The sequence below is a fragment of the Jaminaea rosea genome (assembly GCF_003144245.1).
Source record: "Jaminaea rosea strain MCA 5214 unplaced genomic scaffold BDZ90scaffold_1, whole genome shotgun sequence".
NCBI classification, from domain to species: domain Eukaryota; kingdom Fungi; phylum Basidiomycota; class Exobasidiomycetes; order Microstromatales; genus Jaminaea; species Jaminaea rosea.
The window spans coordinates 1,466,645-1,492,297 of NW_020289975.1; the positions used below are offsets into that span (position 1 = coordinate 1,466,645).

A 25,653-nucleotide genomic window follows, 5' to 3' on the forward strand; every position below is an offset into this window, starting at 1 on the left:
TCCATCGGGCGAGCGGGCGGGAAGGGGAAGGGATGATTGCGTGGCCACGCGAGCGAAGTGAGGCAGTCGACGGGAGCAGCAACTCGAGGCGCTGCCGTTGATCTTCCCGACTCAACCACCATCCACAACCCACCCACTACGCATTAGCATGTCCGCCTCGCCAGCCGCGGCAGCAGCTGCTTCGCCACTCCCAGAGGCTCGTGAGGGGAGTAATGGAGATGCTGAGATGGCTTCGGTCGCTGCGTCACCTGCTGCGGGAGAAGCGCCGCAGGATGCAGACGATGATGATCTCTTTGGAGACGACGATGATGATGATGCGCCCGTATCAGCAGCCAAGTCATCGGCTGGCAAGGCGGCCAATGATGATGACGAAGAAGATGAAGATGACGACGAAGATGACATTCGACCCAGCAACAGAAGGAGAAGAAAGGCAGTCGCGTGAGTTGCGCTCAGCAGGCGATGAGCACTCAGTCAACGCCATTACTGACTTGTGTCTTGCCCTCACAGCTCCCAATCACCTGCACGCGGCGACACAGATGCTAATCAGAGCTCAGCGCTGCCGACCTTCGAAGACGATGAGGCCATCGAAGCAGATGGCGACGATGATGGCGCATCAGAAGCAGCTCGCCTCGCCCTCGAATACACAGAGGACGGCCAACCCATGGGCCAAGCGCTGGATGGACGTTCCCCCTCCCCCCTTGCCTCCAGGCTAGTCGCATCCGTCGCCCTCGCCAATACGGCTCAACGCTTCACACCTCATCACCTCGCTCGCCTGCCTCTCTTCCTGCGCGTTGAACCAAAGGCGTTCGACGAGGAGTCATTCAAGGAGAAGCGTCGTGAGGAGAATGAGGCAGAGGCAGAGGCAGGGAATGCGGATGAGAGGCTAAGAGACGTGGAGAGGAGGCTCAGGTGTGAAAATACCGTGAGATGGAAGGTCGGGGAGGACGGCAAGCGCAGGTCGAACGCCAGATTCGTCAGGTGGAACGATGGGAGCTGGACATTGCAGGTGGGCAAGGAGCATTTCGACATTGCTGGTATGGAGACTCGTTTTGCACCCGGAGGGCAGGACGCCTCGACCGCAACAGATGGTGTCACAGGCTCGCAGAGCCAGTCTCAATCACAGGGCAACGCTCGGCGAGGAGGATCCAAGCACGGCACCCAGCAACCCCTCACCTACCTCGCTACCCCCGACGCAGAGTCTGGTGTCTTCCAGACACTCACTCCGCTCCACTCCAACATCTCTGTCCAACCCACCTCACTTCAATCCGCCACTCACCGGCTCATCTCCCAATCTCTGTCCTCCATCAGGGCACGTGAAGGGGCAAGCAAAGTCACCATGTCCGACTTGGTTGCGGGCGAACGCGCGCCAGAGGAGGTCAAGCGCGAAGCTGAGCGTCGACTGTTGGAGGCAGAGAGGAAGAAGCGACTGAGGAAGAAGAAGGAGAGAGGAGGCGATATCGAGGCGGAGGAGGAGGCGGAATTGATGGGGCTGTTGAAGGGGAGGAGGAGAACGATGATTGATGAGGTGTCCAAGTCGTCTCGCGGTAAAGGTGGGCTCGGCGGAGTCAGACGAGCCGGTGGATCCTCACTCGCCCTTGGTGCAGACGATGAAGAGGAAGAAGACGAGGCAGGATACGGAGATGATGACGCTGATGGTTTCATCGTCAACGACGAGGAGGAGGGAGAAGAGGATGCGGAAGGTGAAGAGGATGAGGATGATGAGGAAGAGGGCGCCGTCAGCAAGAGAAAAGGTGCAAGCGGTGCAGGCAAGGAGAAGCGCAAAGCAGGTGGCAGCGGTGGCTCCGACATGGACGTGGACGATGAGCTCGACGATATGGAGAAGGCAGAGATGGAGATCGAGAGACAGGAGGCAGCAAGATCCAAGGCCAAGAAGGATGCGGCAGCGGCAGCGTCATCAACAGGCGCGTCAGCAGAGGGTGGCGAGGGTGGAGCTGTGGATGAGGCCGGCGCCACGTCAACGCAGAGAAAGAAGAAGGCCATCGTTGACAGCGAAGATGAGGATGAGTAGGAGAAATCGCTCATGCATTCGCACCTCATAAATAAACAAGAAAACCTTTCACGGCATTTCGATGCCAGTGTGTGATCAGAGCGACTGCCCATCGAGCCAGCGGTTGATCATAGCGAGGGCACTCTTTGCGTGGTGCTTCTTGAAGGGCACCATGTGGCCTGCACCGGTGACAGTAGCGTATGCTGCGGGAGGGTCAGAGGAACGAGATGGTGTCAGCAACATGTCAAAATTGCGACTGCGACTCGAGCTGCTCACTGAGGTTGCCTCCCGTAGCAGTCAGCCCGACCTCCTTGCCACCCTCCATCCACCCCGTGAGGCCCTTCTTGAAGTCAATCGCCCCCTCATACTCGAGATTGTTCACCCACTCCAAATTCCCGATCCAGTTGCATACAACGTCGTACGACCCCACATACACCAGCACTCGCAAGTCGCGCTCTAGCAGCCCGGCAACGTACTGCTTGCTGGATCGCAAAGCGTCGAAAGAAGCCTGAAAGTTCTCCGCAACCTCGGAGCTCGAGACGGCATATGTGCCCGACTCATTTCGTGACCTGGCGCCAAGGAGGGAGCGGACGTCCTCGCGGTCAAGGTAACGAGCAATCGCCCCCGACTCGGCGTAGCACAAGTCAGGCTCGAAGCCTGCTTTGCAATCGTCGCTTGCGTCGTAAGGGTTGAGGTGAAACTGGTCAACCCACACGCCCCATCCGACGTGATCTTCGCAGTACTCGTGGTGCGCGCGGCAGTCCGTCTCGCTGAAGGAGTCGTAGCAGTATTTCTTGATGTTGATCATGCAGCGTTGCGTGTCTTGATAGACTTGCTTGCAGGTCGAGATGGGGAGGCGCGGCCTGCCGTACCCCGCTTGCTTGGTACAAGCGACGGAATAGAAGGAGAAGCGCTGATCGAGATTGTCGACGACTGACGAGCGGGCGAGAAGGGTGAGTGAATATTGTGCGCGGATGTGCTTCAGGTGAGCGCTCACTCACTTGGGTTGCCTAGAACGATGCTCTTGAGGTTGATGAGCTTCGACTCATCCGGCTTCTCGCCAGCCTTACGAGCAGCGTCCGTCACACGCTGGTTACGGTCCATGACCTCTGTGGCGAAGCGGGGTATGTAGTGCCCGCCGTAGCTCTCTCCAGCCAAATGGAAGTCATTGTCCTTGAACTTGTCGAATGCACTGAAGAAGATGCGCAAGAAGTGGTAGACATCGACGGCAGCCTGATCCGTAGTGGATACAGGCGGGCCAAAGCGCCTGTACGAGTAGCCGACACCGCCATTCTTCTTCTCGCTGGCTGGCTGTTCCACGAAGATGACGTTGGCACGGTTGTTCCAGCTGTACTCGAAGTGCACAGTTCCATTGATAGGTGCCCCCTCTCGGTGCTCCAGCGGCACACGGCAGGGCCCAAGCTCCATGAAGAGCCCCAGGGCCGATGAACCTCCAGGCCCGCCATTAGTCCAGAATACGACTGGGTCCTTCTCCGGGTTGGAGCGCGACTCGAAGAAGAAGAAAAAGAGGGACTTGCCGTCTATCGTGTCTATGTAACCCGTCCAGCTGGCCACGGTATCGTCACAAAAGGCTTCAGGGTCCACCTCACCCTCCTTAAGCTGCTTGTAGGCTTCTCTCTCGCGGCGAGGAGCATGACGCTTGATTCGGACGCTTGTACCGGGGATCTCGCGGTGCGTGAGCTGAAGGAATGAGCCATTCTGACGAGCGATGAGCTGCTCGACAGTCGGGATTGCGGCATCGCCGGTTGAGAAGCCCTGCATACGAGAATCGTAGGGCAGCTCAATAGTAGGCGTAGCTCTGCCTTCGAAAGCGTTGAGTGCATTGAAGTCATTGCTGTTCGTCTCGGTATAGAAGGGAAGCTGCTTGGCTGCTCCGAGAGAGAAAACCAGAGCAACGAGGCTGAGTATGGCGGCGGGGTGCCAGCGCATGATGATGAACTGCGTGAGGGAGAAGATGGCAAGCAGGGAAGAGGTGTTGCTGAGCGCCTGATCTCTTTCGATGCTGAGCAAGCGGCTCGATAGCGGCTGGGAGAGTTCTTCTCACGGCGGACGCAGATTGCCCAATCAAGAGTCAAGAGGGCAAGGCCCAATTGGTTCAACACAACGCTCAGCAGGCTGCACGGGCCAGGTTTCGGCTCGTCGACCGAAGCGCTCCGAGGCTCCGATTCTTGTCCTCTTCCTCTATCCGCCCTCCTACATCAGAAGTGTTGGACGACTACGGCGACACTTCCTCGAGCATGCGCCCGTCAACTTCATCACTCTCGAACGCTCCCTGGAATCCGGCAAGAGCATCAGGATCCAAGACACCGGCGCAGAAAGCGACCAGAGCATCCAAGCCAGAGCAGGGCCAGGCGTCCGTCGCCGAGCGCGCTGTGCAACAAGGTCAGAACGTGAGAGGGGGCAACAAGAAGACGCTCTGGCAAAGCTGGATGTGTGAGTGCTACTCAGGATGCAGCTTCAGGACACCACTCGTCGACTGATCTGCTCATCTCTCGTCGAAATCGTCCAGCTCTTCCGCCTCGAACAAGGATGACATGCGGATTCGCGCTAGCAGGTGAGGAACAGCGACGAGGACGCTCGTACCGTCGAGATGCACATCGAGGGCTCCTTGCTGACTTACAGCCCTGCTTTCACCTTCTTGTTCCTCTCGCTCAGCCTTCTCGGTTCTCGGAATTGTTGCGTCAGACAAGCTGGAGGAGGCGATACCTGTCAAGAAGAGCCCCGCCCATCCTATCCCTTCTACATCAGCAGCGGCGTAGCAGGCAATGGATACTGTTGAAGAGTGCGGATACGTCTGCGAGGGTTCCTGATTGTCAGAGATACGATAAATGCAGTCTGTTGCGACGAAAGCTATTCAGACGCCGGCCGCGACGAAGCCGATGCCTCTGCGGCCGTAACTGCCTTCTCCCGATCAACCTCCTTGCCTGCCACCGCCTTCTCTCGGTCCCTCTGCTCCTGCTCCCTGGCATCCCTTCTTCCCCGTGCCCACGCATCCAGGCATCGTTCCAACACCCACGCATTGCCCACGACATACACAAGTCCTGCCGCCCATACGCGCACAAAGACGTCCTGCCCCTCAAACTCGAGGAGGTACGCTTGCGAAAGCCAGAGCGCCTGCGTGGCGACCCATACTAGGAGGCTGGCCCAGCCTACGAGCGGGGAGGAGAAGCGTAGTGAAGGCAGAAGGATGGGCAGGAATGCGATGTACCAGATAAAGTACTGAGTGACGAGAAGAGAGAGGAGCGTCAGCTGGCACGACTTGGGGTCAAGAGCTCTTTACGTCCTACCCACCTGACTTGTGCTGACCTTGTTCCACACCACAAATGCCATCGTCTGTGCCGCCATGGCTGCAATCAAGTCCTTCTTGCCCACTCTCACCCCGATCCAAGCCACAACAGCCAGCTGAGGCAAGAACGCGCCCAGCCTGCTAGCTGCTTCTCCCGCCCAAACTCCACCACCAGCCAGCGCAGGCAACCACCCGTCCTGGGCCGGCGTGTGCAGAAGGTAAAGTGGGAAGAAGTACGGCGAGAAGTTATGCCTGTGATCCACCCTCCCCACATGGTACAGCAAAGACTCCTGAAGGTATGGCTGCCCCCACACGAGCCAGGCGAAGCCGCTCAATCCGAGGAAGGCGTACGATGCGCTTGCAGAGAAGCCGAGGGCGTCGAGCCACCGTCGCCGTGAATGGGGCAAGAGAGAGGCGAGGAGGGGAAGACCATAGATGATCGGGTAGAGCTTGAGGTGTGCTGCTAAGGCTAGAAGGACTGGTGCCGCCAGAAGCGGGAGGGGAAGCGTGGGGAGGAGACCAAGGCCCGGCGGAGGAGGCGCTGTTGACTGCGGGGTCGGCTTGCCCTCAGCTGGCTTTGCGGTATTGATTGAAGGGTCATTGCTATCGTTGCTTGCCTGTTCTGGCCTATCCTCTGACGTGATCAGGCCAGCCTCGAAGCTTGCTTCGCCCTCTACAATGCGCACAGCGGCTGAGGCGAAAGCGAGGACAAGGGAGACGACGAGAGCCTCGCAGCTGCCGCGGGTGGCGATCTGCGCAGGAAAAGGATTGAGAAGCCAAAGGATCCCGACTGCGTGTGTCACATCGCCCAAGAGAGCCAGACGGGAAGTAGATGTCGGCTGCCTCTTTGCTGCTGGCCGTCTGAATCGCGCCAGGTCCCACATGAGGAGTGCGGCCAAGATCTCTCCAGCAACGAAGAGCAGCTTGCCCCACACCTTTTCAAATGCTCCTCCTATCCACGCTCCCGGCGCCATCAGCACAGCGAGCAGTGGGGTGTACCTGTACGTCGGCCTCGCGTACGGATTGCCCATTGCTGCGAGCGGCTTGAGTATAGGCTTGAGGATCGCCAGCGAGACGGGTAGCAGTGTCGTCTCGACAATATTGGGCTCAATAAGTGACAAGGTTGCCTCCTCACCCAGATCCTTTCTCGCGATCTCAGCCGCCTGTCTTCCCCTGGACCTCGCCGTAAGAATATCCTCATGCTGCAGGATGTAGCGCGCTCCCAATGCTAGCCAGCCCTGCGCACACCCATGCACTGGTGCCAGAGGAGGCTCGAGAAACTCGTTGAGCGTCTCCATGGGTTCCATGTGCGGCGGGACTGCGGCGTGGAGTGGGCAGCCATGTACAAGGTGGCGTGCTCCATCTTGGAAGACGGAGTAGTCGATGTCCGTGTAAGGGACGGCAAGGTGGGCGTCTTGGTAGAGGCCGAAGAGGATGAGAACAAGACGCAAAGCAAGGCCAAGGTACAAATAGCGGCGACGGGGGCTGTCCAGCAGCACCATGCTTGGCGGACGATAAGGAGGAGAAAGGACGTGAAATTGAGGAAAAGGAGGGAGGAAGGATGGCAAGCTGCGAAAGGCGTGACCGCGTTGTCCGTCCGTGCGGGGAAGGCGGAGGGCGGACAGCGGTGAAAGCGGCGCGTGGAGCGAGGGGGCGAAGATGGATGAGGTCGCAGTGGACACTCAATAGGCAGGCATGAAAAGCATGTATTAGAGTCAAGTCGATGAAGCTGATACGCAGAGTACGATCGATGACAGGCACCGCTACTGCGCCTTGGACAAGACAGATTCGCGCAGTCGCCCGCTCGCGATGAATCCGCCTCTCTCTCCTCGTCTCTCCTGGTCGCCGCGCATCTACCAGTTGGGGAAGGCCTTGTTCATCAGGCTCAAGCTGACCTCGACGCCCAAGAATGTCGCTGCGTTGGCAGGGAAGGCTCGTGCCATGCTGCAAGCGCGAAGGGACGGAAATGAGTTGTCAGCTACCTTGGGTCTCTCCGTGATTCGCCAGATCAGGCTGCTACTCACGCAGGAGCGAAACCTCTGAAGAGCCCCGCCATGCCATCCTTTGCAATGATCTGCCTTGTGCAGTCCAAGAATCCCTTGTACGTTCCCGCCGGCGCTCCTTGGAGACGGGACTTGATGACATCAGGTGGGATAGCAATCGACCACATCGCCATACCCGCGGTACCACCGGCCAGGAGAACATTGAGCAGGTTGAGCTGCTGAGGGTCCTCGCCCGGCTTGGTCAAGAGACGCTTGATGGACTCGTACGAAACAAAGTAGGCCGCTGAGCCAGGTCCATCACGAGCGAGAGTGGCGAGCGATCCACGCCAGATGGACTTGATGCCGCCTTCCTTGTAGAGCTGCTTGACCACGTCGACCGGTCCGCTGTATTGCGGTCCAGAGCCACCCTGGCCCTGCAGCTGGAGGAGCACCTTTACTCGCTCTGCGGGACCAGCGACGAGGGTTGTGGGGACAGCAGAAAAAAAGCCGGCAAATGCAAGCTCGCCGTAGCTCAGCTTGGGGTCCTTGCGGTCAGGCGTAGCAGCGTAGACGATCTTCTTGCCCGTATCGTAGGACCAGAAGGAGAGGGCGAAGATGGGCGTCACACCAACGAGGGGAGGGCCCATTCCTCTGTACATGCCCCTGATGCCATCTTTTGCTAGCGTCTTCTTGACCACATCGAGTCCACCAGTGTAGACGCCTGGTGCTGCAGTCTGAAGTCGCGTCTTTGTGAGGTCAAAGGGGTGGCCGACGAGGACGGCTGATACACCGCCGAAGCCGCCAGAGGAGAAGGACTTGAGCGCTGAGGTTGCTTGCTTCTTTTCTTCGAACTTTTCCGCTGCGGAGGTCTCGCTGTCTGCCATGATGGGTGACTGAGTAAGTGACTTCAAAATAGAGGGAAGGAAAGAAGCGAAAGTAGTGTGCGGGGCCGGTCGAGGAAGAAGTAGCCGGCTAAAGGGGGGAGGCGCGATGCGGGCAGCCAAGCCCGGCCCACGGACAGAGCAAGTCGAGTCGGTCAATGATGCGCGTGGATGAGCGGCTGAATGCAGAGGCCGAGGAGCGATTTGCAACGCCGAATGGGTCGCGCTCGAGACGAAAGGCCGTCTTAGCCGCATCATGGCGCAGCTCAAGCCACACCGTCAACGATGCTGTGGATCTACGAATGAGACAACATGGACGAGGAAAGGCAAGGCGTTGAGATTCATGACGGCGACAGTGGGGAAAGCTGGGCGCGCGGTGTCCAGCTCGTCCAGCTCGAGCAGACACCGCCACTCTGTCAGGACATTGACTGCTAGTCCAAGATCCACTTCATCACATCGCCTGAAACTTTCATGCTCGAACATGCTTGTATTGTGACATGCTGATCCTGCTCATCAACTCCCTCAAGCCGTCGCACTCGACGACGTCGACGTCGAAGCTGCTGCTGCCGCCGCCCTCTCTCTCAGCTCGGTCTTTTGCCTCCTTGCGATATCCCCAAAGCAATGCGGGCAGATATGATGAATTGCCTTTGGTCGACCACATCCTCCGCAGTGGACGAGATCTAGTAAGAGCAGGCGCAGGCAAAGCACGAAAAGGCATTGTCAGTCGAGAGGTTGGAGGATGTATGCGCTGCACGAGCCCAGGTCCGCGCGACTCACCCATTCTGTCCTTCAACCCCTTGTTTGCCGCCCTCATCCTCTTTCTTGAGTGGCTGACCTTCTTCTTGGGCACAGCATTGAGGATCCCATCCCACTGCAGCGGGTCCTCCTCGTCCTCTGCTGCGCTCAATGACGACGAGCCTTCAGCTGCCAGGCCTGCCGGCAGTAGTGATGGTACTGAGTCGTTTGCTCCCGCCGACAGCTCATTCTGTGCTTGCGCTGATAGAAGGGGGAAGCGGGGCAGAGTAAAGTCGAAGCGAACATCTTGTGATGCGACTTTGAGGACTACGGACAGGGATGAGGTGGACCAATGCCTTGTAGTCGGTGCGAGCTTGAGGGCGCTGGTGCTTGCGTACGATGACGCCCTCAGCTGTCGTGATGCTCCTCGTAGTCCACTACCAAAGAGCGACGACGACATGGCTGGGCGTGATATCGTTGAGTATGGGCAACAGGAAGATGAGGACGACGACAAGCGTTGGTTGGTGGTGGCTCGCGCGATCTTTCGTCGAGCAGAGCGGGAAGAGCGGGCCAAAACCACGTGGCTTTGGCCTACTCAGCAAGCTCGCTGAGTTGAGGCGGAGGGCGGCGATCGATTGCCTCGAGCTCGAGCTTGGAGCCGCCGACGCCGGCGCACGACTGCCCGCCTCGCCGCCTTTCGCCGCCCAAAAGTGGATTCATCATCGCATCGCTGAGGCCAGAGAGCAGCAGACGATTCGGCCACCTTTAATTCCTTCCCTTCAAGATATCAATACCCCTGTTCTTCAACCCCCACACATTTCGCCACAATGATCGCACCATCAGTCAGACAGGCACTGGTGCGCAATGGTGCCAAGTCGACACAGCGAATTGCAGCGGCTGCAACGGCACCGTCATCATCGCCACCGGCTGCGACTCGAGGATATGCCACCCCGAGCAAGCCAAACCAGATGGCAACGCCCGTCGAGGTTCAGTCAACGGTCAGCGCTGGTCGTGGGAGTGCTCAGAGGAACATCAAGTCCGTCGGTGGTGGCCACAGGGACCTCGTCTCAGATGTCCTCGAGTCAGCACCTCGACCGAGCACAGCGAAACGCCCAATCTACCTCGACGCCCAGGCCACGACGCCCGTCGACCCGCGAGTCCTCGACGCCATGATGCCTTTCTATACCAACCAGTATGGCAACCCTCACTCCCGCACTCACGCCTACGGCTGGGAGTCAGAAGCAGCCGTAGAGGCCGCCCGTGAGCACATTGCCGACCTCATCGGCGCAGACAGCAAGGAGATCATCTTCACCTCGGGCGCCACCGAGTCAAACAACATGGCACTGAAGGGATGTGCGCATTTCTACGGCAGCAAGAAGAACCACATCATCACGACGCAGACGGAGCACAAGTGCGTCCTCGACTCGTGCAGGAAGTTGCAGGATGAGGGATTCGAGGTCACCTACCTTCCCGTCAAGGAGAACGGGCTCATCGATATGAAGGAGCTCGAGGACGCTCTGAGACCAGAGACAGCCGTCGTTTCCATCATGACGGTCAACAACGAGATCGGCGTCATTCAGCCCATTGCAGAGATCGGCAAGCTCCTCAAGACAAAGGGAGCAGAGCTGGCAAAGTCCAAGGGGCTGAGCGGCAAGCCATTGCTGCACACGGACGGAGCTCAAGCGGCAGGCAAGATCCCGATTGACGTCAACAAGATGAACGTTGATCTGATGAGCTTGTCCTCGCACAAGATCTACGGGCCGAAGGGAATGGGCGCCATCTACGTGCGCAGGAGGCCGCGAGTCAGGCTTGAGCCTATCATTAACGGTGGTGGGCAGGAGCGTGGACTGCGTTCGGGTACCCTCGCACCGCCGCTGATTGTTGGATTCGGAGAGGCGGCAAGGATCGCCAAGAGGGAGCTTGCTGTGAGTACGCGTGGCAAGATGGTTGCTCGTGGGCTCGGACGGCGCTCGCGTGATGGAAGTTACTGCAAATGCTAAACGGCGCAGGGCGATGGGGATGGGATCAGTGAGCGGCACATCGACTGCGCTCAGCGGCCTTTGCGCTCAGCTGGGTCTGCGGTGCGATAGTCCCTCACTGTCTCCCGCCTCCATCACAGCCTGCGTCGAGATGGGGTAGATAGCTCCTCTGTGGCTGTGACCATGTATGCAGGGGTTCTGACGACGAGAGCGAGGGAGCGCAGCGGGATTGCCAAGAGTTGGATCTGGCCACATCTTTCCAGAGCACAATGCTGACACCTCTCTCCACTCTACCCATCAGTACGACCACGCGCACATCTCCTCTTTGGCCAAGCGCCTCAAGGACCGCGTCCTCTCGGAGATTGACGCCGTTCTCGTCAACGGTGACGTGGATGGGTATCCAGGCTGCGTCAACCTTTCCTTCCAGTACGTCGAGGGCGAGTCCCTCCTCATGGCGCTTAAGGACGTCTGCCTTTCCTCAGGGTCGGCCTGCACATCTGCGTCGCTCGAGCCGTCCTACGTGCTGAGGGCGCTTGGGCTGGATGACGAAAATGTGAGTTGCGATGTGAGCCCTTCCTCCCGCATTGGAATCGATTCGCTGACATTGCTTCCGCCCCTTCCCACTCGTAGGCCCACTCATCGCTCCGCTTCGGTCTCGGTCGTTTCACCACAGAGGCAGAGGTTGATTACGTGGCAGAGAAGGTCATCAAGGTCGTCACCAAGCTGAGGGACATGTCGCCCTTGTGGGAGCTGGTGCAGGATGGTGTGGACCTCAAGACGATTGAGTGGAGCGGGTAATTGAGCGATCGAACGATTTCGGATTCTGTGACGTGTCGCTTCCTGTATCTGTGCCCCTTCATACGATTTCAGTTGCATAGTATCGCACTTGCGCTGACTGCTCGTCATTGTGTCGTGGCTACGCTATGATGTCTACTCAACATGTCATCCACTCCTACACCCGCACCCACAATCCACAGTTCCCCAGCATTCCCCGTCCCTCGAGAACCAAGTCTTGACACGGCGCTTCCCATCACGGTAACACGAGGCAGGCTGATCGGGGGGAGGCTTGGGCTTCTGCGGCTTGGGTTTGGGTGCGGGAGGGCTAGCAGGGGGAGCTGGTGCTGGTGCTGGTGCTGGAGGTGGTGCGGCGGGGGCAGGAGGGAGTGTGGGAGCAGGGGGCGGAGATTTCTATCGAGAGCAGAGGGACAGTGAGCAGTGAAGTTGTTGGTTCCTTCGCTTCACTTACGCTCACCTTGAGAATCTCCAAGTACTTCTTGACCAGCTTATCAATTTCTGTCTCTTCCTTCCTCTTTTCCTCCTTCTTATCCTCCTTCTTGTCCTCCTTCTTCTCTTCCTTCTTCAGCTGCTCCTGCTGCTTCTTGGGCTCTTCTTTCTTCGGCTGCTCCTTCTGCGGCTGCGGTTGTGGCTGCGGCTGCGGGGCAGGAGCAGGAGGAGGCGGTGCAGGAGCAGGAGGAGGCGGTGCAGGCCAGCAGGGCGTCGCCATAAGGTATGGAGGAGAACAAGGCTTAGGAGGAGGCGCGCTGCTCTTCTCCGCGGCAATGAATGTCTCTAGAGCAACCATTACGGCTCGTGCGATCCGAAGCATCCATGCGAGGGTCGTCTCCCTCCCCGAATCGCCTTCAAGGACATTCCGCCCGAAACTCCCCACAGCGTTGAGGAAGACGATCACCAGTAGAACGGTGAAGACCAGTGCGGCAGGCGAGGGAGCCCGGCAGAGGGTAATTGCGAGGATCAGTTGGACGAAGAGGAGGACCAAGGAGCAGACTAGACCTGCGCCTGCGAATGTGATGGACTCGGGTCGATGAGTCGTGTTTGGTGAGGGGCCTTGATGTGAGTAGGAGTGAGGCGGATGGGGGATGAGATAAGGCATGCTGGCGTAGGGTGGTTGAGGATAGCCGTAAGGGTAGGCGGTAGGCTGGACAGGAGCGGCTGAAGCTGCTTGCTGCTGTGGCTGGCCGCCACCACCACCTCCGACACCTTTCTTGCCATCTCCCCCGCCTTGTTGCTGCTGCTGCTGCTGTTGGCCCTTGCCACCCTCTTGCTTCTTACCACCATCACCGCCGCCGCCGCCACCACCTCCTCCTCCTCCTCCTCCGCCGCCTCCGCCTTTAGCATCGCCACCTTTCTTCCCATCTTCCTTCTTGCCTTCGTCTTTCTTTCCGTCCTCCTTCCTGTCATCTTTCTTATCGTCTGCCATGGCAAGGAAAGCTTTCAGAGCGCAGGGAAACAGGGGTGAGAGCTGGACGGGTCAGGCTGCTCGATGATGGGTCAGCTGCGAGAATGAGGAAGTTAGGAAGGCATTCATGACCGTAGATCGTGGGTTGGCAACGGCGCCCAAGTGGCTGAGACAAGGGCGCACTGCGGCGGATCGCTTTGTCGCTCGAGTCGGCGTACCTGATTGCGTAGATGCTCGCTCGACGTCATGAAAGAGGCGAGCAACTGTGAAGACGTCGTGACAGCAGCGTTGCGAGGGTGAGTGTATTGTACAGGTGTAAGAGAAAAGCGGCCCAGTGATGCTGAAGGTGAGGGCGGTGGTATGGTGTGACGTCCCTCTCCGGACGAACGAGATAAGAGGACTACGACGGCATGCCTTGGTCCGGAAGCCTCTCCACAGCGTACCGATGCTTGGAGATGTACATCAATGGGATGCCCTGCGATGGCAAGAACAGACAGCCAGCCAAGTCAGCCTACACGACTTCGACATCTTTCGTCGCTGCTCTTGTCGGCGTAGTACTCACCGGCACCTTCCTCACCCTCCTCCTCAACTCCTTGTCGCAGGTCGCAACCATGTAGCACTTGTGCGTCGACACCCTGTCAACAATGCAGTCGTCTGCATAAGTTCCCTTGTGACTGCACGGAAGTCGCTCGAAGCGTGGATCGCGAGCCACTCGTAGCGCAATGCGGTACTTGGGACCCAGCTTTTCCAGCTCGGCCAGGACACAGTCCGTGATGCAAGGGATGCCTATCGGTGGTGAGAGGGGCAGCATGAGATTAGTGACTGTCCCGAATGGTAAACCAAGCAGCTTATTTGCTGCTCACTCTTCGCATATAAGCAGTCCATCATCCCCTGAACGAGCTCAATCTTGTTCTGAAGGCTGAAGTTGATGAAGTTGGTATCCACCAGCACGCGGTACGGCGGCCCTAAGGCTGTATTGTGCTGGAAGAAGAGTGAAGAGGCTGCCGTCTCTACATGACGGACCTTTTGCTCCTCGGCAGCCTTCTTCTTCGCATCGGCTTTGACTTGATTCTCTTTGCTGTGGGGCGACGAGGGAGGTCGGATGCGAAAGGGTCAACGAAGAGAGAAGTGCGGGGTGGAGCTGCTAATGCTCTGCTGGGAAGCGCTCTACTCACAGTCGCTGGTCATTGGGATTGAGCATGCGCTTGACTGTCGCGAACTTCTTGACCTGCTTGCGCTTGGCCATGATGGGCGATCTGAAGAGGATTGGGTGCTGGTGATGGAAACGAAGGGTGGGCTCGACTGACAAGGCGGACTGTGACCGCACCATTTCCAAAATCTCTGTCCGTCCAGCCGCCACTCGGCTCAGCCACGCGAGCCATCGGCCATGCTCATCGAGGATCACCACCGGTCATCAGAGAAGTGAAAGGCCGGTCCATTGCGAACAACTAGAAGCAAACAACGTCACAGGCGAGAAAGACAATACGGCGGCGATTCCGCAACTCGCTACTCGAAGATCTTGGGCACCTCCTTCCACTCCTTCTTCTCCCTCTTCTCAAAGTATTTGCCGCCCTTGCCGCCGAATTGCCACTCGGGATCCTCTCCTTTAGACTTATGGAACCACCTTGGCTCGTAGCTATCCCCTTTGCTCTCCATCTGCTTACGACGCTCCCTCTGCCTGCCCTCCAAGTCCTGCTTCGTCTTCTCTGCCTCGTCCACCTTGCCCTCTTCGAATGCCCGCTGGTCGGGGCGTAGACGAGTGTCAGAGGGAGGCAGAATCTTCTTGATGTCGTCTGTAATCTCGTTGAGGGAGATGGCAAAGTAGGTGAAACCGTAGTAGTCCTCGGCGTTACGAGGCATCTCGTCAGCCTCCCAGAGCTGCTGGTAGTTCTCGTCGTCTTTCTGACGTGCAAAGTTGTCCGACCACTTGCCCTTGAGGCCGGTCACCTTCTTGTCATTCTCGTCGTAGACGGTGCCGACTACCTGGTTGCGAGATCCAGAGCCGCCCCACATGTTGCCCTCCTTGAACTCAATCACGGCACGCTGCCCGCTGTTGGCGTTGGTGACCGTCAGCTCGCCGACGTGCTCGAGATACTTGTTGCCGGCAAGCAGGTTGCGCATGAACGACGAGGGCTTCGTAAACGTGAACGCATCGCCGTCATCGAATTCTAGCCGCACCTGTCCCTCGGGGATGAGCTCAAGGGACTTGCCCCAGAATTTGTTCTTGACAGCCGACCAACCAGTGCAGTGCCACCCTTTGCCCTCAGCGTAGTGTGCCACGATGGGAGGCTGGTGCACGACCTTTTCCGCAATGAAGCGCAGGTTGCGGTCGTCACGTACGCACTCATAAGTCTCGCCAAGCAGCGGGTTGAAGGGCTTTCGACTGGCACGCAGCTTCGTGCTCGAGTAGCTGCTCACCGCAAAAGCAGAGACGAGGCACAGGCGCTCCACCCAGTCTTGCGTCTTGGACGCCCGCTCGAGGAGGGCAGGGGCATACTCGTACTCCTCGCAGGAGGCTTGCAGAAGCGAAAGGGGGCAGTTGAAGGACACGGGGAAGGAGATGGTCGAGAGATCCTTGCCCACGTTCTTCTTGAGCATGGAGAAGAGAGAAACCTCGTCTCCCGACACTTTGGCTGGGAGCTGCTTGCGATACTTTTTGCCCGCTGACTGTGAGGCGGGGACGACACCACTGATGGGCTTACCATCGTCGCCGCCCTGGCCTTCATCTTCGTCGTCGTCGTCATCTTCGTCGAAGTCCTCGGCTCCAGAGGACTGCTCCTCCTTGGCTGCGTCATCATTGAAAGAGCCATCGGCCGCGTCGGCATCGAAGAAGGTGCCCTCTCCCGTTTCGGTGGTGCGGAAGGATGAGAAGCTCATGCGCGACTGACGAAGGTCGGACTTCATGCCATCGCGATGCTGCAGAGATCGCATGGTGCCCGTCGAGCCAGAACCTTGAACAGGAATCTTGCTCTGCAGAGCGTACGAGAGGTTGGCATGCTCTGCTGCGAGCTGATCGACGATAGTCGAGAGCGCGCCAATGGCCTCTGTGCCATTCTCGTTGCGCGGCATTACCATGGCAGCCATTGAGTCTACGAGCCCCTTGCTGGCTGTGGACGATGACTTGAAGTCACCTACTCGAGACTGAACCTCTTGAATCAGCTTGCCTACAGTGATGCTCGCATTGAAGACGGGCGAGAGGTCGACAGCCACGAGCTCGGTGCTGTTATTCGACGAGACAAAGATGCGTTGCGCCGAGCCAGGCGAAGCATCAGGAATGAATGCCTTCAATTGGCTCCTCCATTTGTCAAAGTCGGCAGGCTCCAGGACCTTGAGATCTGAGAGTGTGGAGGTGAGTGAGGACAGTGAGCCCAGCGGTCTGAGCATTGTAGCGTAGCGTAGCGCGCTCAATGGTACTCACGGAAGACGCTTGCCCCGCTGTCAACGTGTAGAGTGCCGTGCCTTTTGCTACTGGTGACTGAGGCGTGTGGGATTTCAATGGCATCGCGTGTAGGCTTGTCCGGGTGGAGCGAGTAGGTTAGCATGCCCTGCTTGGTGAGGATCAGCCATCGCTTGGCATAGCCTGGCGTGCGTAGGGGAGGACAAGAAGGGTCAGTAATGATGCGAGGTACTGTCGTGGTGGCATTGCATTGCAGCACGCTCTCACCCTGCATCTTCTTCCTCTTCTTCTTAAGGACCCAGCCAGCAAAGACTATGTCCTCTTTCTGGACCTTGACAGCTTCATGGCCTCCGTGCGAGGAGACGCCGCTGCTACTACGAGCAGGAGGCATGTTGAGGGATGGTGTTGAGGGTGTCGAGGATTGGATGGAATGGGAAGGGTGAAGGGAGGAGACTGAGGAGACGGAGCTAGTCAATCACCCTGTACTCGATTGCTAGCTATCTAGCTGCGTGAGGGAGGGGACGAGCGGAGGGTGATCGCAAAGCAATAGCGTGGGACGTAGTGAGCTACCGAACCTCGGCTTGGCAAGACAGTCTCGATAGCAGCTCGAGGGTCGTGGATCGTCGTCAAGGCGGCGAATGGGTGAGTGAGCGAGTGAGCGAGTGACGTCGGTGGCCTCAGACTGAGGGGTCGATGCGGGGAAGAGGTCCGAGGCTGCGCCGCGAAGCTGCTGCGAAGCTGCCGAGTCGATTCAAGTCGCGAGTCCGACGAGGCGCAGAAGCGGGCGACAGGCAAAGGGCTCGTGAATCGAGGCATCGAGAGATCGACGGCGCCAGGCGAAGCGTGGGCGTTGTGCTGTCAGTGGTGGATCGAGCACATCGACATCGTAGAGGTGACGCTACGCCGAGCTAAGGGCGATCTTGGTCGCCAATGAGCGATGGCCCATCTCAGACGAGGCGAGGACGATGATAGGTCCGCCACTCTGTGCTTGGGCATCATCGACGCTAGCCGCGTTGAGCCAACCAGTCAAGGTTGCTCGTGTTTGTCATCTGGTGGCACAGGCTTGCCTGATCGCTCGCCTTTCGTAACGTGCTAGAGAGAAGTGTATTCGCGATATAGTGTACAAGTGAAGATGCGTGAAGAGGATCTGGCTAAAAAGCACCCAGCTACCATGAGCCCTTCTGGACGCCGGGAATCTCTCCTCGAAGAGCCTTCAGGCGGAATTGATACTGTGAATGAGGGAGGCAGAGGGATCAGAAGCTTGTTTATTATAGTGCAGCTTGCTGTGGGACGTTCGAACTCACCCTGCAAAGTCCAAACTCAGTGATGATCCCCCTGCCCCTGCCAGTCTCGACACAGCGTTCCTTGACCATCTCTGGTCTGCTCTTATTTGGGAACTGATTGAGCTGAAGCTGTGCCTGATGTCTGACCTTGACCGGGAGAGTCTCGTTGCGGGCCACGTACTTGTAGGCGCGACGCAGCAGCTCGTTGGAGGCGACCGACTGGCGCTTGGCCATGTCCCGGCTGCAGCGGGGGAAAAAGTGAGCAATTTCAGCTCTAGGGACAGCAGATTGCGTCTGATTCGATAGCACGATGAACTCACAGGATCCTGACGTTGGGTCTCAGCGGCATTGCTAGTGACGGTCGAACGCTGCGTTGGTCGAGCGGCGGGAAGATGATGATGCGATGAGAAGTCGTTGGCGTTGGCTCAATCCGCGCCCTTTGCTTACGTAAACGCCGACCCCACTTTCCGCTCCCCATGGTCGCTCCGACCGAGCCCGACCCTGGATCGGACAGAGAGGTGAGAGCGTGAGCGTGAAGCCGCTTCGACTCACTTCGCAGCAATAGCCGGTTCAGCGGTCTTGCTACTCCTTTGGGGCCCCTCTCTCCTTATCTTCTATCTTGTCTATTCTATATACTCAACACCACCTCGCGCAACCGGCGTCACACCCATTTCTGCGGCCCTGCCAATCGACTTCGGCGATCTGCCTATGCCCATTCGCTCCTCATAGCCCCTGGGTCCTCCACTGCTTTTTTCTGGATTCGGCAACCTTAACACTCGACGCCTCGAAAAGCCTCGCATTACAGCATGATTCCTCTGCGTCCCACTCATCGCGGTAGGAGTGAAGCCGCTTCGGGCTCCAACAAGACCCTCGATGATGATGAAGAGGCTTGCCATCCAGCCTCATCACCATCGCCTGGCCCTGCCAGCCGGAGAAGTTGGCCTCGCATCCTGTCCGTCCTCGAGGCGACGAACAGTTCAGGAGCTAGGGCGAAGGCGATTGATATCCAGGCGGGTCAAGTCGAGGCTGATGGAAGGGAGGGTATTGGCTCCTCGCTCCAGGCTGTAGCGGAAAAGGACGACGACGACGAGCCAGAGGAATCGGCAGTCAGCTCCGCCTACCTCGTCTCCTACTTCATAGCAGGCGGTGCTGCTGGAGCTGCTAGTCGTACCGTCGTTTCTCCGCTTGAGAGGCTGAAGAGTGAGTCGAGCAACTGCTGCGGTCGAAGCAGCCCTGAAATAGCTCACTGACTTCCACTCCTCCGCCAGTCATCATGCAAGTCCAACCACGGTCAGCAGCAAGCGCGAGCTCCAAAGGCGGCAAGGGGGCGTACGGCGGTGTGGTATCTGGTCTGATCAAGATGTGGCAGGAGGAAGGCTTTGCAGGCTTCATGCGCGGAAATGGCATCAACTGCCTGCGCATCGTCCCCTACTCGGCAATCCAATTCTGCACCTACGAGATCGCAAAGGAGAAGCTTAAGAGCCCTGAAGGGGAGCTCGGTACACCGCAGCGGCTCCTCGCAGGTGCGATTGGCGGGACCTTCTCTTGCGTTGGGACCTTCCCACTCGATCTGGTAAGGGCAAGGATCTCAATTGCGTCGGCGTCACTGTATGCTGATGCGAAAGAGGAGACGACGAAGCCATCTGCGAAGTTGTCGAGGGCGGAGATGCGGCAGGTGATTGCGGAGAGGCAGAAGAGAGTGCCTGGGATCGGGGCCATGACGGCCAAGGTGTACAGGGAGGAAGGCGGCATCAGAGGGCTGTACAGAGGTTGCGTCCCGACAGCAGCGGGAGTTGCCCCGTATGTGGCCATCAACTTCGCAGCATACGAAGCCCTTCGCAAGCACTTCCTCGATTCCGAAGGCGACATCTCTACCATCTCGAAGCTCTCCTGCGGCGCCCTCGCTGGGTCCATCAGCCAAACGCTCACCTACCCGCTCGACGTTCTTCGTCGGCGTATGCAAGTGGCGGGGATGAAGAACTCCAAGCTAGGCTACTCGGACAAGAGCGCCATCGATGCGATCAGGAACATCATTCGTGCTGACGGGTTCACTGGGCTCTACAGGGGTTTGTGGCCCAATCTGCTAAAGGTGGCCCCGAGTATTGGAGTGAGCTTCCTGGTTTATGAGACGGTGCAGGGGTACATTCATCCGCATCCCAAGGAGGGACATCATCACAAACACTAATTGGGTGACATCATCCAGCAGCATCATCAACATCAGCATACACTCACCAGGCGGCGATGGAAGGCCGCGTTCCCGCAGAATGCTTGGGCAGCGTCTGCATCGCCTGCGATGACCCAACATAGAGAGAAGGGGAAGTCGATCGAGAATCAGGGAGAAGCGACTTTCCTCTTCTCTTGCTCTAGCGCAGCAATGCATCATGTCTCTTGTGCAATGATCCTCCTCCGCCTGATCAGTTCGTGTCCCATCCCGCAAGGCGTATGCGTGTCGTATATGCATATGCCATTGAAATGCAGTACTCGTCGTCGTATCCACAAAGACTCCACAATCGCAGCTCATAGCTGTATCCTACTGTACCTCTTGTGCGCTCCCAATTGACAGCCGCAGAAGAGGATGAACGCAGCGTAGATCAGGGCAGCTACATAGCATGTGGTAGCAACGGCCATTCCGTCCTCCGGATCCTCCGTCGAGCCCATGAAGGCTTCCCAGTGGTTTGCAAAGCCTGTGCGAAGGGAGGTAAGGAGGAGACAAATAAAGAGCCGTGTGATGAGCAAGACCATGTCACATGGCGTGTTTGGGGGAAAGGACAGGGTGAGCTCACCATAGCCAATCACGAAGAGGGAGAGGACGCCGAAGATGGAGAGAATGGTGCAGCAGCCGGCTGATGCGTTGGAGAGGAGCACACAGGCAGTGACCACGGTCAGCATAATGTATAGAATCGATTTTCGCGACACCTGCGCTGCTCACCAAGGCCGGGGCCAACCATAGGACGCAGCGACATGATTCAGGGGCCGTTGTCCGGTAGATATTAGTGCTGCTCCGTAGAGAGGTTGAAGACCCGGTGGGAGGCGTGAGCCGCAGTGTAAAGCTCCGTCTGTTCTGGCAGAGGGCGGGCGAAGGCCGTGCAGCAAGTGTATCGAGAAGGTGACGAGGCAAGGTGGTGGGCGCGGAGGATGAGGAGCGATGGCAACGATGGTCTCGGCTTGATCCCTTGACCCAGGCCGAGGCGGACGGACGGCGCTCCGTGCGCAACTCTCGTCAGCGGAAGACCGATTCAGGGCAGAAAAGCTCAGACTTCATTTCACTTTTTGCTTCATCACCACCGCCTCGTCCTCCTGCTCTTTCCTCCTTCTCAAGCCATGGACGCGGCCATTGACGATCCGTACGGCGAGTCGGCGCAGGGTTCGTCATCAGCATCAGCTTCTGCCTCGACCTCATCACGCGCAGCCCCCCCTCGAGCCGCCTCCCCTCCTCGTTCCCACCCTCCCAGCAGCAGAGGGAACCACAACGGGCATGCCAATACGAACGACGAAGACGATGAGGACGAGGAATCGCCGTCCAACGCGGCCGAGTCAGACCACGAGATTCTCGAGCACGAGACAGACCGCTACTACGCCCTGCTCAACGTGGACCGTGAGGCTACCCCGGACCAGATTCGTGAAGCGTATCGCTCGCTCGCAGTAGCCCTGCACCCGGACAAGCATCTCGAGCCTCGCTCCAAAGCTGCAGCTCAGTCGCGATTTCGCGATATTCAGCGAGCGTATGAGGTTCTCTCCGACCGGGAAAAGAGAACAGTCTACGATCATTTTGGGGAGGAAGGCTTGAATTCGACGTGGACTGTCAGCACGAGAGGAAGGTCGCCGGAGGAGCTGAGGAGAGAGTTTGAGAGGCAGAAGGAGATGAAGAAGGAGAAAGAAGCGGCGGATCTAGTGAGGTCAAGAGGGGAGTTCACGGCCCAGATCGATGCGACAGGCTTCTTCGCACCTGCGCACGCGATCAGAAGACGGCCGGCACCACGCCCTGCGCCAGCACCCTCAACTGCTCCGACCGCTGCGGACACGGCAGCCGGTGTGGGCCCTCCTCCTGGGCCGCCGCCGCCGCCACCGCAACCTCCTGCGCTTACCCTCGCAGACCGTGCTAGTCTCGTCCAGGTGCGCTCCCTCATGGGCAAGCACGGCTTCGATGTGCCCCTCGCAGAGCGGACGACAGTCAACTTCTCCGGCCAGATGCTGAGCCGCAATGGCTCTGGCGGCGGCAACTTCCTCGGCACAGTCAAGCATCAATGGTCGCCACGCTTGCAGACGGACCTGATGTTTACCCTGATGAAGCCGCGCATCGTCCAGCTGAAGGGTCAATACCAAATCAATGAATTCAGCTTCTTCAATTGGACAGTCGGCGGGTCCACGACGATGCTTCCGCCAAGCTTCAATGTGACCTACGGTCAGCGTCTCTCCAACGAGTCACCTCTTACTGGCTTCACGACCGTCCGCTCAGGCACCTACACTCTGGGTCCGTGGGGTCGCGCAGCCGCCGAAGCAGGCCTGTTACGAATGGACCCACCGAGCGTCCTCGTCGGGTTGACGTCGCAGCACAATTCCGGCAAAGGCTGGACAGTCAGCACTACAATCGGGCTGAGCGACACCAACGTCAATCTGGAACGCGGTCTTGCCCCAATCAAGTGGCTCGGCGGAGCAAGACTGCGCATGGGGCTGAGCGTCGGCTCAGGCAGCGGCGCCAGCGTACATTTGCATGGCGACAAGCGCGTCACAGAGGGGACGGACGTGGGTGTGGGGGTGACGGCGGGCTTGCCCGGTGGAGTGACGATGAGGGTTAGCTTCAACCGCTTGGGACAGAAAGTCGCGCTTCCCATCCTGCTCGCACCGGCGCCTCGAGCCGATCTCGTTATCGCAGCCACGGCTCTACCCCTCATGGGCCTCTTCGCCGCGGAAAGCTTGTACCTCGCCCCGAAGAGGAAGCGCAAGGTGCGTGGCAGGCTGGCTGAGCTGAGGCGCGACAATTGGGACCTGATCCGGCAGAGAAGAAGAGCGGCGAAGGAGGGAGTGGAGGCACTGCGGAGCCAGGCGAGAAAGAGGGCGAGCTCGGAGAGGGCAAAAGGGGGATTGATCGTTATTGAGGCTTGGTATGGACGGGCGGACGCCTTGCCCGTCAGCGAGGCGATCCTCGAAGGCGCCGTGGACGCTGAAGAGCTTGATAGGCGCGCTTGGCTAGGCGAGGCGAGGAACGCAGAAGCAGAGGGTGAAGCCGACGAGGAGGCCGACGACGACGACGTTGGCGGCCCAGCGTCGTCCCCGTCGAGTTCTGCCCAACCTCTCTACTGCGACGTCCGCATCCCCCTGCAAGCCCTCGTCTCGCGCTCTGGGCTGGTCATCCCTGGCGGTAGGTCCAAGAGCAACTTGCTCGGCTTCTACGATGCAGCGATGGGGGAGCGCAAGGTGCTGCGGGTGCGCTACCTCTTCAGGGGGCAGGTGCACGAGGCTACCTTCGCAGACAAGGACGCCGTGGCGTGCCCGCTGAGAGCGCATCAATTGTAGAGAGGCAAGGAGGCTGCAGCCACCGATCTGGACAGCATTTGCATCGCACGCAGGACCGCATCGTCACTCCATCTCATTACAGCGATGCAATAGGAAACAAGCATACATACCACTCCCATGCGCCTCCGAAGCTACAGCTTCGCCTTTTCCCCTCCATCGCCAGGCAGCTTAGCTCCACTCCTCCTAATGATCGACTTGACCGCCTCACTAGCCGCAGGAAACTTGGTAGCATACATCTTGGCCTGCGCGCTCGACGCTTGCTTCTGTGCGACCCTCGCCGCGATGCCTTGACTAATGACCGCATTCCTGAACCAGGCCCATGCCTCGCACGTAGCCCAATTTGGGATAGGGTACTGGTCCCGCTTAGCGTAGCGGACGTACGCCTTGAGCAAATCCTCCTTTTGTGGTGCAGGGGATTGCTGGGGTGAGAGACCGCCGAGGAGCATATACATCTCGCCTCGCTCCAGGGAGCGCTGCAGCTCGGCGGGGTCGTTGATCCGGTCTGGGTGCGGGCAGTCCAGGCTGAAGGGCTGCATCAGGTTGGCTAGGTCGGAGAGGGGATGGCCGAGCGTGGAGAGCTCCCAGTCGAGGACGCCAATGATGCGCGGCTCGGTCGGGTGGAAGATCTGTGTGCGAGTCGGCGCAAAGGAGGTGGTGTCAGCCTGCGATGAGGAGACGTGACGTCGCGCTGCTCACCAGGTTGTCAATCTTATAATCCCCATGACAAATCGTGTTCTCGTCCTTGGGCAGATTCGCCTTGAAGAATCCCACCAGATCGTGGAATCCTGGGACTTCTCCGACCTCCTTGCCCGTCTCCTTGTCCTTGGTCTTTGCCTGCAAGTGCGAGATGGTTCCCAGCGCTTTCAGCTGCCTAGGATAGAAGTCCGCAGGCTTGCCGTATCCCTCCAACCCGATCTCGTTTGGCCGGATACGATGCATTGCTGCCAAAGTGCTGAGGGCCGAGTCCCAACACTTCAAGCGCTGCTCCTTTGGAATGTCCAGCATTCGCACGTCTGTGAAGATTCGTCCCTCGACGAATTCCATGATGTAGAAGTTGGTGCCCACGACGCTCTTGTCCTCGCACAAGCAGTAGACCTGCGGCACGGGCACAGCGTCTGGATGCTTCTTGTGGTCGCCACCATACTGCGATGCGTCAAGTGTGCGATTGAACTTGTTCAAGCAGTCGAGAATACGGTACTCGCGCTCTACGGCGTGGGCTGTCGGGGAGAGGAGGTCTCCGGGAGGCTTCTTGCGGAGGACGTACCGTGAGCGATTGGAGTCGGTAAGGATATAGGTTGGATTGGACTGGCCAAAGGAGAATTGTTTGACCTCTACTGGGGCTTTGATGGCGGGAACACTCTCTGAGAGAGGGGCAGGAGCTGGTCAGACGATGCCCCGTCTCGTTCCTCATTGCAAATGTAGCTTGACCGGCGTGCTCTCACCTTTCAAATACGCATTCAGCTTGTCCAAATCGACGGCCTGTCTGACCTCGCCATACTCCTGACCGATCTTCTTGCCTTTCGACTGCTCATCTTGGCCCGCCATCTTCTTGTTGAATACCAGTTGGATGTGATGAAAGAAACTCGTTCCCCACTGATACCCCACAATCGGCAATCGGGTGGAGTTACCTTTCTCTCCCTCTTACACCGGCTCACGCCCAAGCCGGCTGGTTGAGCAGGGGACCGAGACGCGGAAAAGGAGCGGAACGGAACCAAGTCGTCCATCGAGCCTGGCCGAGGGCGACGGCCACGACGGGAGGAACGGCTCGTTGACTGGAGCTTCGAGTCGAGACTATCGACGTCTGCATCTCACCTCGTCCTCCCTCAACACCTCCTCCATAACTACAATGGTCTCCGCCATCCTCGCAAACGCTTCGCGCCAGGCTGCGCGCACCTCGGTGCCCCGCGGTGTCCGCATGGTCCACTTTGAGAACACCATTGATACTGTGCGTATCGCGTCCACTCCTTTCTGCAATGCCGTCGTCGCAATTCGTCAGCGACGATGACATCGATGATGGGCAGGGAAGCTGACCTTTCCATCGCTTCTGATCTCTCGTCCTCAGGCCGTCCCGTTCAAATCTGGACCCAAGTACAAGGCCCGTCTCGCGGTCGGCATCACCACTTTCCTCATCTCGGGCTTCTCGCTCCCCTTCGTCGCTGCTGCTTGGCAGAGGTAGTGAGTCGCAATGGCCACTCGCAGCAGTCATTCCGGGATCGTGGCTGACCATCCCCACTGGCACCCGCCTCTTCCTCGCTTTCCCCGCATTGCAGCAAGCAGTAGATGTTTCATCTCTGCATTAGGCCAAAGGCTTGGAATCTGTAGAGACGAGAGTACCCGTCGGCCTCAATAGCATACAATCGCCTTGACACA

At 58.5% G+C, this 25,653-nt stretch overlaps 16 protein-coding genes across 16 annotated transcripts; 6 read left to right on the top strand and 10 right to left on the bottom strand.

Annotated features, from left to right (window-relative positions):
* The first annotated feature begins 53 nt into the window (after positions 1-53).
* BDZ90DRAFT_15730 (Leo1-domain-containing protein) lies at positions 54-1,627 on the top strand. Its single transcript, XM_025503580.1, has 3 exons — positions 54-438; positions 508-1,451; positions 1,510-1,627. Exons 1-3 carry the CDS (start codon positions 149-151, stop codon positions 1,515-1,517), a joined length of 1,242 nt encoding a protein of 413 aa, XP_025365104.1. The 5' UTR covers positions 54-148; the 3' UTR covers positions 1,518-1,627.
* A 477-nt stretch (positions 1,628-2,104) lies between these two features.
* On the bottom strand, positions 2,105-3,790 carry BDZ90DRAFT_245019 (alpha/beta-hydrolase; the record flags this gene model as incomplete). Its single annotated transcript, XM_025507485.1, has 3 exons — positions 2,105-2,211; positions 2,285-2,941; positions 3,010-3,790. The coding sequence occupies 3 exons, from the start codon at positions 3,788-3,790 to the stop codon at positions 2,105-2,107; spliced, it is 1,545 nt and encodes a 514-aa protein (XP_025365105.1).
* A 440-nt stretch (positions 3,791-4,230) lies between these two features.
* On the top strand, positions 4,231-4,874 carry BDZ90DRAFT_276956 (hypothetical protein). Its single transcript, XM_025508969.1, has 3 exons — positions 4,231-4,462; positions 4,539-4,583; positions 4,685-4,874. The coding sequence occupies exons 1-3, from the start codon at positions 4,267-4,269 to the stop codon at positions 4,786-4,788; spliced, it is 345 nt and encodes a 114-aa protein (XP_025365106.1). The 5' UTR covers positions 4,231-4,266; the 3' UTR covers positions 4,789-4,874.
* Positions 4,695-6,887, bottom strand: BDZ90DRAFT_15755 (hypothetical protein). Its single transcript, XM_025503584.1, has 2 exons — positions 5,321-6,887; positions 4,695-5,248 (listed from the first exon to the last, which is right to left on the bottom strand). Exons 1-2 carry the CDS (start codon positions 6,815-6,817, stop codon positions 4,880-4,882), a joined length of 1,866 nt encoding a protein of 621 aa, XP_025365107.1. The 5' UTR covers positions 6,818-6,887; the 3' UTR covers positions 4,695-4,879.
* Positions 6,888-7,074: 187 nt separating this feature from the next.
* BDZ90DRAFT_235802 (mitochondrial carrier) lies at positions 7,075-8,280 on the bottom strand. The gene is made up of 2 exons (XM_025507272.1): positions 7,340-8,280; positions 7,075-7,259 (listed from the first exon to the last, which is right to left on the bottom strand). The coding sequence occupies exons 1-2, from the start codon at positions 8,179-8,181 to the stop codon at positions 7,169-7,171; spliced, it is 933 nt and encodes a 310-aa protein (XP_025365108.1). The 5' UTR covers positions 8,182-8,280; the 3' UTR covers positions 7,075-7,168.
* A 486-nt stretch (positions 8,281-8,766) lies between these two features.
* BDZ90DRAFT_211569 (hypothetical protein) lies at positions 8,767-9,040 on the bottom strand (the record flags this gene model as incomplete). Its single annotated transcript, XM_025504116.1, has 2 exons — positions 8,767-8,858; positions 8,956-9,040. Coding segments are annotated over 2 exons (177 nt in total), but the record flags the coding sequence as incomplete, so codon positions are not given.
* Positions 9,041-9,608: 568 nt separating this feature from the next.
* On the top strand, positions 9,609-11,316 carry BDZ90DRAFT_229513 (hypothetical protein). Its single transcript, XM_025505097.1, has one exon. It carries the CDS (start codon positions 9,741-9,743, stop codon positions 10,911-10,913), a length of 1,173 nt encoding a protein of 390 aa, XP_025365110.1. The 5' UTR covers positions 9,609-9,740; the 3' UTR covers positions 10,914-11,316.
* A 390-nt stretch (positions 11,317-11,706) lies between these two features.
* BDZ90DRAFT_15833 (hypothetical protein) lies at positions 11,707-12,971 on the bottom strand. The gene is made up of 2 exons (XM_025503593.1): positions 12,145-12,971; positions 11,707-12,080 (listed from the first exon to the last, which is right to left on the bottom strand). Exons 1-2 carry the CDS (start codon positions 12,781-12,783, stop codon positions 11,835-11,837), a joined length of 885 nt encoding a protein of 294 aa, XP_025365111.1. The 5' UTR covers positions 12,784-12,971; the 3' UTR covers positions 11,707-11,834.
* Positions 12,972-13,023: 52 nt separating this feature from the next.
* On the bottom strand, positions 13,024-14,358 carry BDZ90DRAFT_235809 (Fcf1-domain-containing protein). Its single transcript, XM_025507273.1, has 4 exons — positions 14,265-14,358; positions 13,953-14,167; positions 13,652-13,875; positions 13,024-13,564 (listed from the first exon to the last, which is right to left on the bottom strand). The coding sequence occupies exons 1-4, from the start codon at positions 14,333-14,335 to the stop codon at positions 13,490-13,492; spliced, it is 585 nt and encodes a 194-aa protein (XP_025365112.1). The 5' UTR covers positions 14,336-14,358; the 3' UTR covers positions 13,024-13,489.
* A 162-nt stretch (positions 14,359-14,520) lies between these two features.
* BDZ90DRAFT_248133 (hypothetical protein) lies at positions 14,521-17,200 on the bottom strand. Its single transcript, XM_025507618.1, has 3 exons — positions 16,754-17,200; positions 16,508-16,669; positions 14,521-16,424 (listed from the first exon to the last, which is right to left on the bottom strand). The coding sequence occupies exons 1-3, from the start codon at positions 16,875-16,877 to the stop codon at positions 14,596-14,598; spliced, it is 2,115 nt and encodes a 704-aa protein (XP_025365113.1). The 5' UTR covers positions 16,878-17,200; the 3' UTR covers positions 14,521-14,595.
* A 272-nt stretch (positions 17,201-17,472) lies between these two features.
* On the bottom strand, positions 17,473-18,357 carry BDZ90DRAFT_229518 (hypothetical protein). Its single transcript, XM_025505098.1, has 2 exons — positions 17,791-18,357; positions 17,473-17,715 (listed from the first exon to the last, which is right to left on the bottom strand). The coding sequence occupies exons 1-2, from the start codon at positions 18,001-18,003 to the stop codon at positions 17,653-17,655; spliced, it is 276 nt and encodes a 91-aa protein (XP_025365114.1). The 5' UTR covers positions 18,004-18,357; the 3' UTR covers positions 17,473-17,652.
* BDZ90DRAFT_229520 (mitochondrial carrier) lies at positions 18,358-20,189 on the top strand. Its single transcript, XM_025505099.1, has 2 exons — positions 18,358-18,969; positions 19,038-20,189. The coding sequence occupies exons 1-2, from the start codon at positions 18,576-18,578 to the stop codon at positions 19,952-19,954; spliced, it is 1,311 nt and encodes a 436-aa protein (XP_025365115.1). The 5' UTR covers positions 18,358-18,575; the 3' UTR covers positions 19,955-20,189.
* On the bottom strand, positions 20,148-20,894 carry BDZ90DRAFT_229521 (hypothetical protein). The gene is made up of 3 exons (XM_025505100.1): positions 20,699-20,894; positions 20,553-20,612; positions 20,148-20,453 (listed from the first exon to the last, which is right to left on the bottom strand). Exons 1-3 carry the CDS (start codon positions 20,730-20,732, stop codon positions 20,287-20,289), a joined length of 261 nt encoding a protein of 86 aa, XP_025365116.1. The 5' UTR covers positions 20,733-20,894; the 3' UTR covers positions 20,148-20,286.
* Positions 20,895-21,090: 196 nt separating this feature from the next.
* Positions 21,091-23,283, top strand: BDZ90DRAFT_248139 (hypothetical protein; the record flags this gene model as incomplete). Its single annotated transcript, XM_025507619.1, has 3 exons — positions 21,091-21,799; positions 21,863-22,987; positions 23,033-23,283. The coding sequence occupies 3 exons, from the start codon at positions 21,091-21,093 to the stop codon at positions 23,281-23,283; spliced, it is 2,085 nt and encodes a 694-aa protein (XP_025365117.1).
* A 56-nt stretch (positions 23,284-23,339) lies between these two features.
* BDZ90DRAFT_229522 (APH-domain-containing protein) lies at positions 23,340-24,900 on the bottom strand. The gene is made up of 3 exons (XM_025505101.1): positions 24,726-24,900; positions 23,980-24,644; positions 23,340-23,909 (listed from the first exon to the last, which is right to left on the bottom strand). The coding sequence occupies exons 1-3, from the start codon at positions 24,826-24,828 to the stop codon at positions 23,415-23,417; spliced, it is 1,263 nt and encodes a 420-aa protein (XP_025365118.1). The 5' UTR covers positions 24,829-24,900; the 3' UTR covers positions 23,340-23,414.
* Positions 24,901-25,129: 229 nt separating this feature from the next.
* Positions 25,130-25,563, top strand: BDZ90DRAFT_257587 (hypothetical protein; the record flags this gene model as incomplete). Its single annotated transcript, XM_025507968.1, has 3 exons — positions 25,130-25,228; positions 25,346-25,458; positions 25,554-25,563. 3 exons carry the CDS (start codon positions 25,130-25,132, stop codon positions 25,561-25,563), a joined length of 222 nt encoding a protein of 73 aa, XP_025365119.1.
* Between the last annotated feature and the right edge of the window lie 90 nt (positions 25,564-25,653).

Bases quoted from the DNA above. Each gene is read 5' to 3' on its own strand.
- BDZ90DRAFT_15730 (XM_025503580.1), top strand. From the start codon at position 149: ATGTCCGCCTCGCCAGCCGCGGCAGCAGCTGCTTCGCCACTCCCAGAG. The intron at 439-507 runs GTGAGTTGCGCT...TTGCCCTCACAG, and splicing joins AGGAGAAGAAAGGCAGTCGC to CTCCCAATCACCTGCACGCG.
- BDZ90DRAFT_276956 (XM_025508969.1), top strand. From the start codon at position 4,267: ATGCGCCCGTCAACTTCATCACTCTCGAACGCTCCCTGGAATCCGGCA. The intron at 4,463-4,538 runs GTGAGTGCTACT...GAAATCGTCCAG, and splicing joins GCTCTGGCAAAGCTGGATGT to CTCTTCCGCCTCGAACAAGG. The intron at 4,584-4,684 runs GTGAGGAACAGC...CCTCTCGCTCAG, and splicing joins ATGCGGATTCGCGCTAGCAG to CCTTCTCGGTTCTCGGAATT.
- BDZ90DRAFT_15755 (XM_025503584.1), bottom strand. From the start codon at position 6,817: ATGGTGCTGCTGGACAGCCCCCGTCGCCGCTATTTGTACCTTGGCCTT. The intron at 5,249-5,320 runs GTGGGTAGGACG...CTCGTCACTCAG, and splicing joins ACAAGGTCAGCACAAGTCAG to TACTTTATCTGGTACATCGC.
- BDZ90DRAFT_235802 (XM_025507272.1), bottom strand. From the start codon at position 8,181: ATGGCAGACAGCGAGACCTCCGCAGCGGAAAAGTTCGAAGAAAAGAAG. The intron at 7,260-7,339 runs GTGAGTAGCAGC...TCGCGCTTGCAG, and splicing joins TTCAGAGGTTTCGCTCCTGC to CATGGCACGAGCCTTCCCTG.
- BDZ90DRAFT_229513 (XM_025505097.1), top strand. From the start codon at position 9,741: ATGATCGCACCATCAGTCAGACAGGCACTGGTGCGCAATGGTGCCAAG.
- BDZ90DRAFT_15833 (XM_025503593.1), bottom strand. From the start codon at position 12,783: ATGCCTTATCTCATCCCCCATCCGCCTCACTCCTACTCACATCAAGGC. The intron at 12,081-12,144 runs GTGAGCGTAAGT...TGCTCTCGATAG, and splicing joins AGTACTTGGAGATTCTCAAG to AAATCTCCGCCCCCTGCTCC.
- BDZ90DRAFT_235809 (XM_025507273.1), bottom strand. From the start codon at position 14,335: ATGGCCAAGCGCAAGCAGGTCAAGAAGTTCGCGACAGTCAAGCGCATG. The intron at 14,168-14,264 runs GTGAGTAGAGCG...GTCGCCCCACAG, and splicing joins AATCCCAATGACCAGCGACT to CAAAGAGAATCAAGTCAAAG. The intron at 13,565-13,651 runs GTGAGTACTACG...TTGCCATCGCAG, and splicing joins GGAGGGTGAGGAAGGTGCCG to GGCATCCCATTGATGTACAT.
- BDZ90DRAFT_248133 (XM_025507618.1), bottom strand. From the start codon at position 16,877: ATGCCTCCTGCTCGTAGTAGCAGCGGCGTCTCCTCGCACGGAGGCCAT. The intron at 16,670-16,753 runs GTGAGAGCGTGC...TACGCACGCCAG, and splicing joins GAAGAGGAAGAAGATGCAGG to GCTATGCCAAGCGATGGCTG. The intron at 16,425-16,507 runs GTGAGTACCATT...CCACACTCTCAG, and splicing joins CAGCGGGGCAAGCGTCTTCC to ATCTCAAGGTCCTGGAGCCT.
- BDZ90DRAFT_229518 (XM_025505098.1), bottom strand. From the start codon at position 18,003: ATGGCCAAGCGCCAGTCGGTCGCCTCCAACGAGCTGCTGCGTCGCGCC. The intron at 17,716-17,790 runs GTGAGTTCGAAC...CCTCATTCACAG, and splicing joins CTGAGTTTGGACTTTGCAGG to TATCAATTCCGCCTGAAGGC.
- BDZ90DRAFT_229520 (XM_025505099.1), top strand. From the start codon at position 18,576: ATGATTCCTCTGCGTCCCACTCATCGCGGTAGGAGTGAAGCCGCTTCG. The intron at 18,970-19,037 runs GTGAGTCGAGCA...CTCCTCCGCCAG, and splicing joins TCCGCTTGAGAGGCTGAAGA to TCATCATGCAAGTCCAACCA.
- BDZ90DRAFT_229521 (XM_025505100.1), bottom strand. From the start codon at position 20,732: ATGTCGCTGCGTCCTATGGTTGGCCCCGGCCTTG. The intron at 20,613-20,698 runs GTGAGCAGCGCA...CCAACGCATCAG, and splicing joins TATGGTTGGCCCCGGCCTTG to CCGGCTGCTGCACCATTCTC. The intron at 20,454-20,552 runs GTGAGCTCACCC...CCCTTCGCACAG, and splicing joins CCTCTTCGTGATTGGCTATG to GCTTTGCAAACCACTGGGAA.
- BDZ90DRAFT_229522 (XM_025505101.1), bottom strand. From the start codon at position 24,828: ATGGCGGGCCAAGATGAGCAGTCGAAAGGCAAGAAGATCGGTCAGGAG. The intron at 24,645-24,725 runs GTGAGAGCACGC...CCCCTCTCTCAG, and splicing joins GCTGAATGCGTATTTGAAAG to AGAGTGTTCCCGCCATCAAA. The intron at 23,910-23,979 runs GTGAGCAGCGCG...ACTCGCACACAG, and splicing joins ATTATAAGATTGACAACCTG to ATCTTCCACCCGACCGAGCC.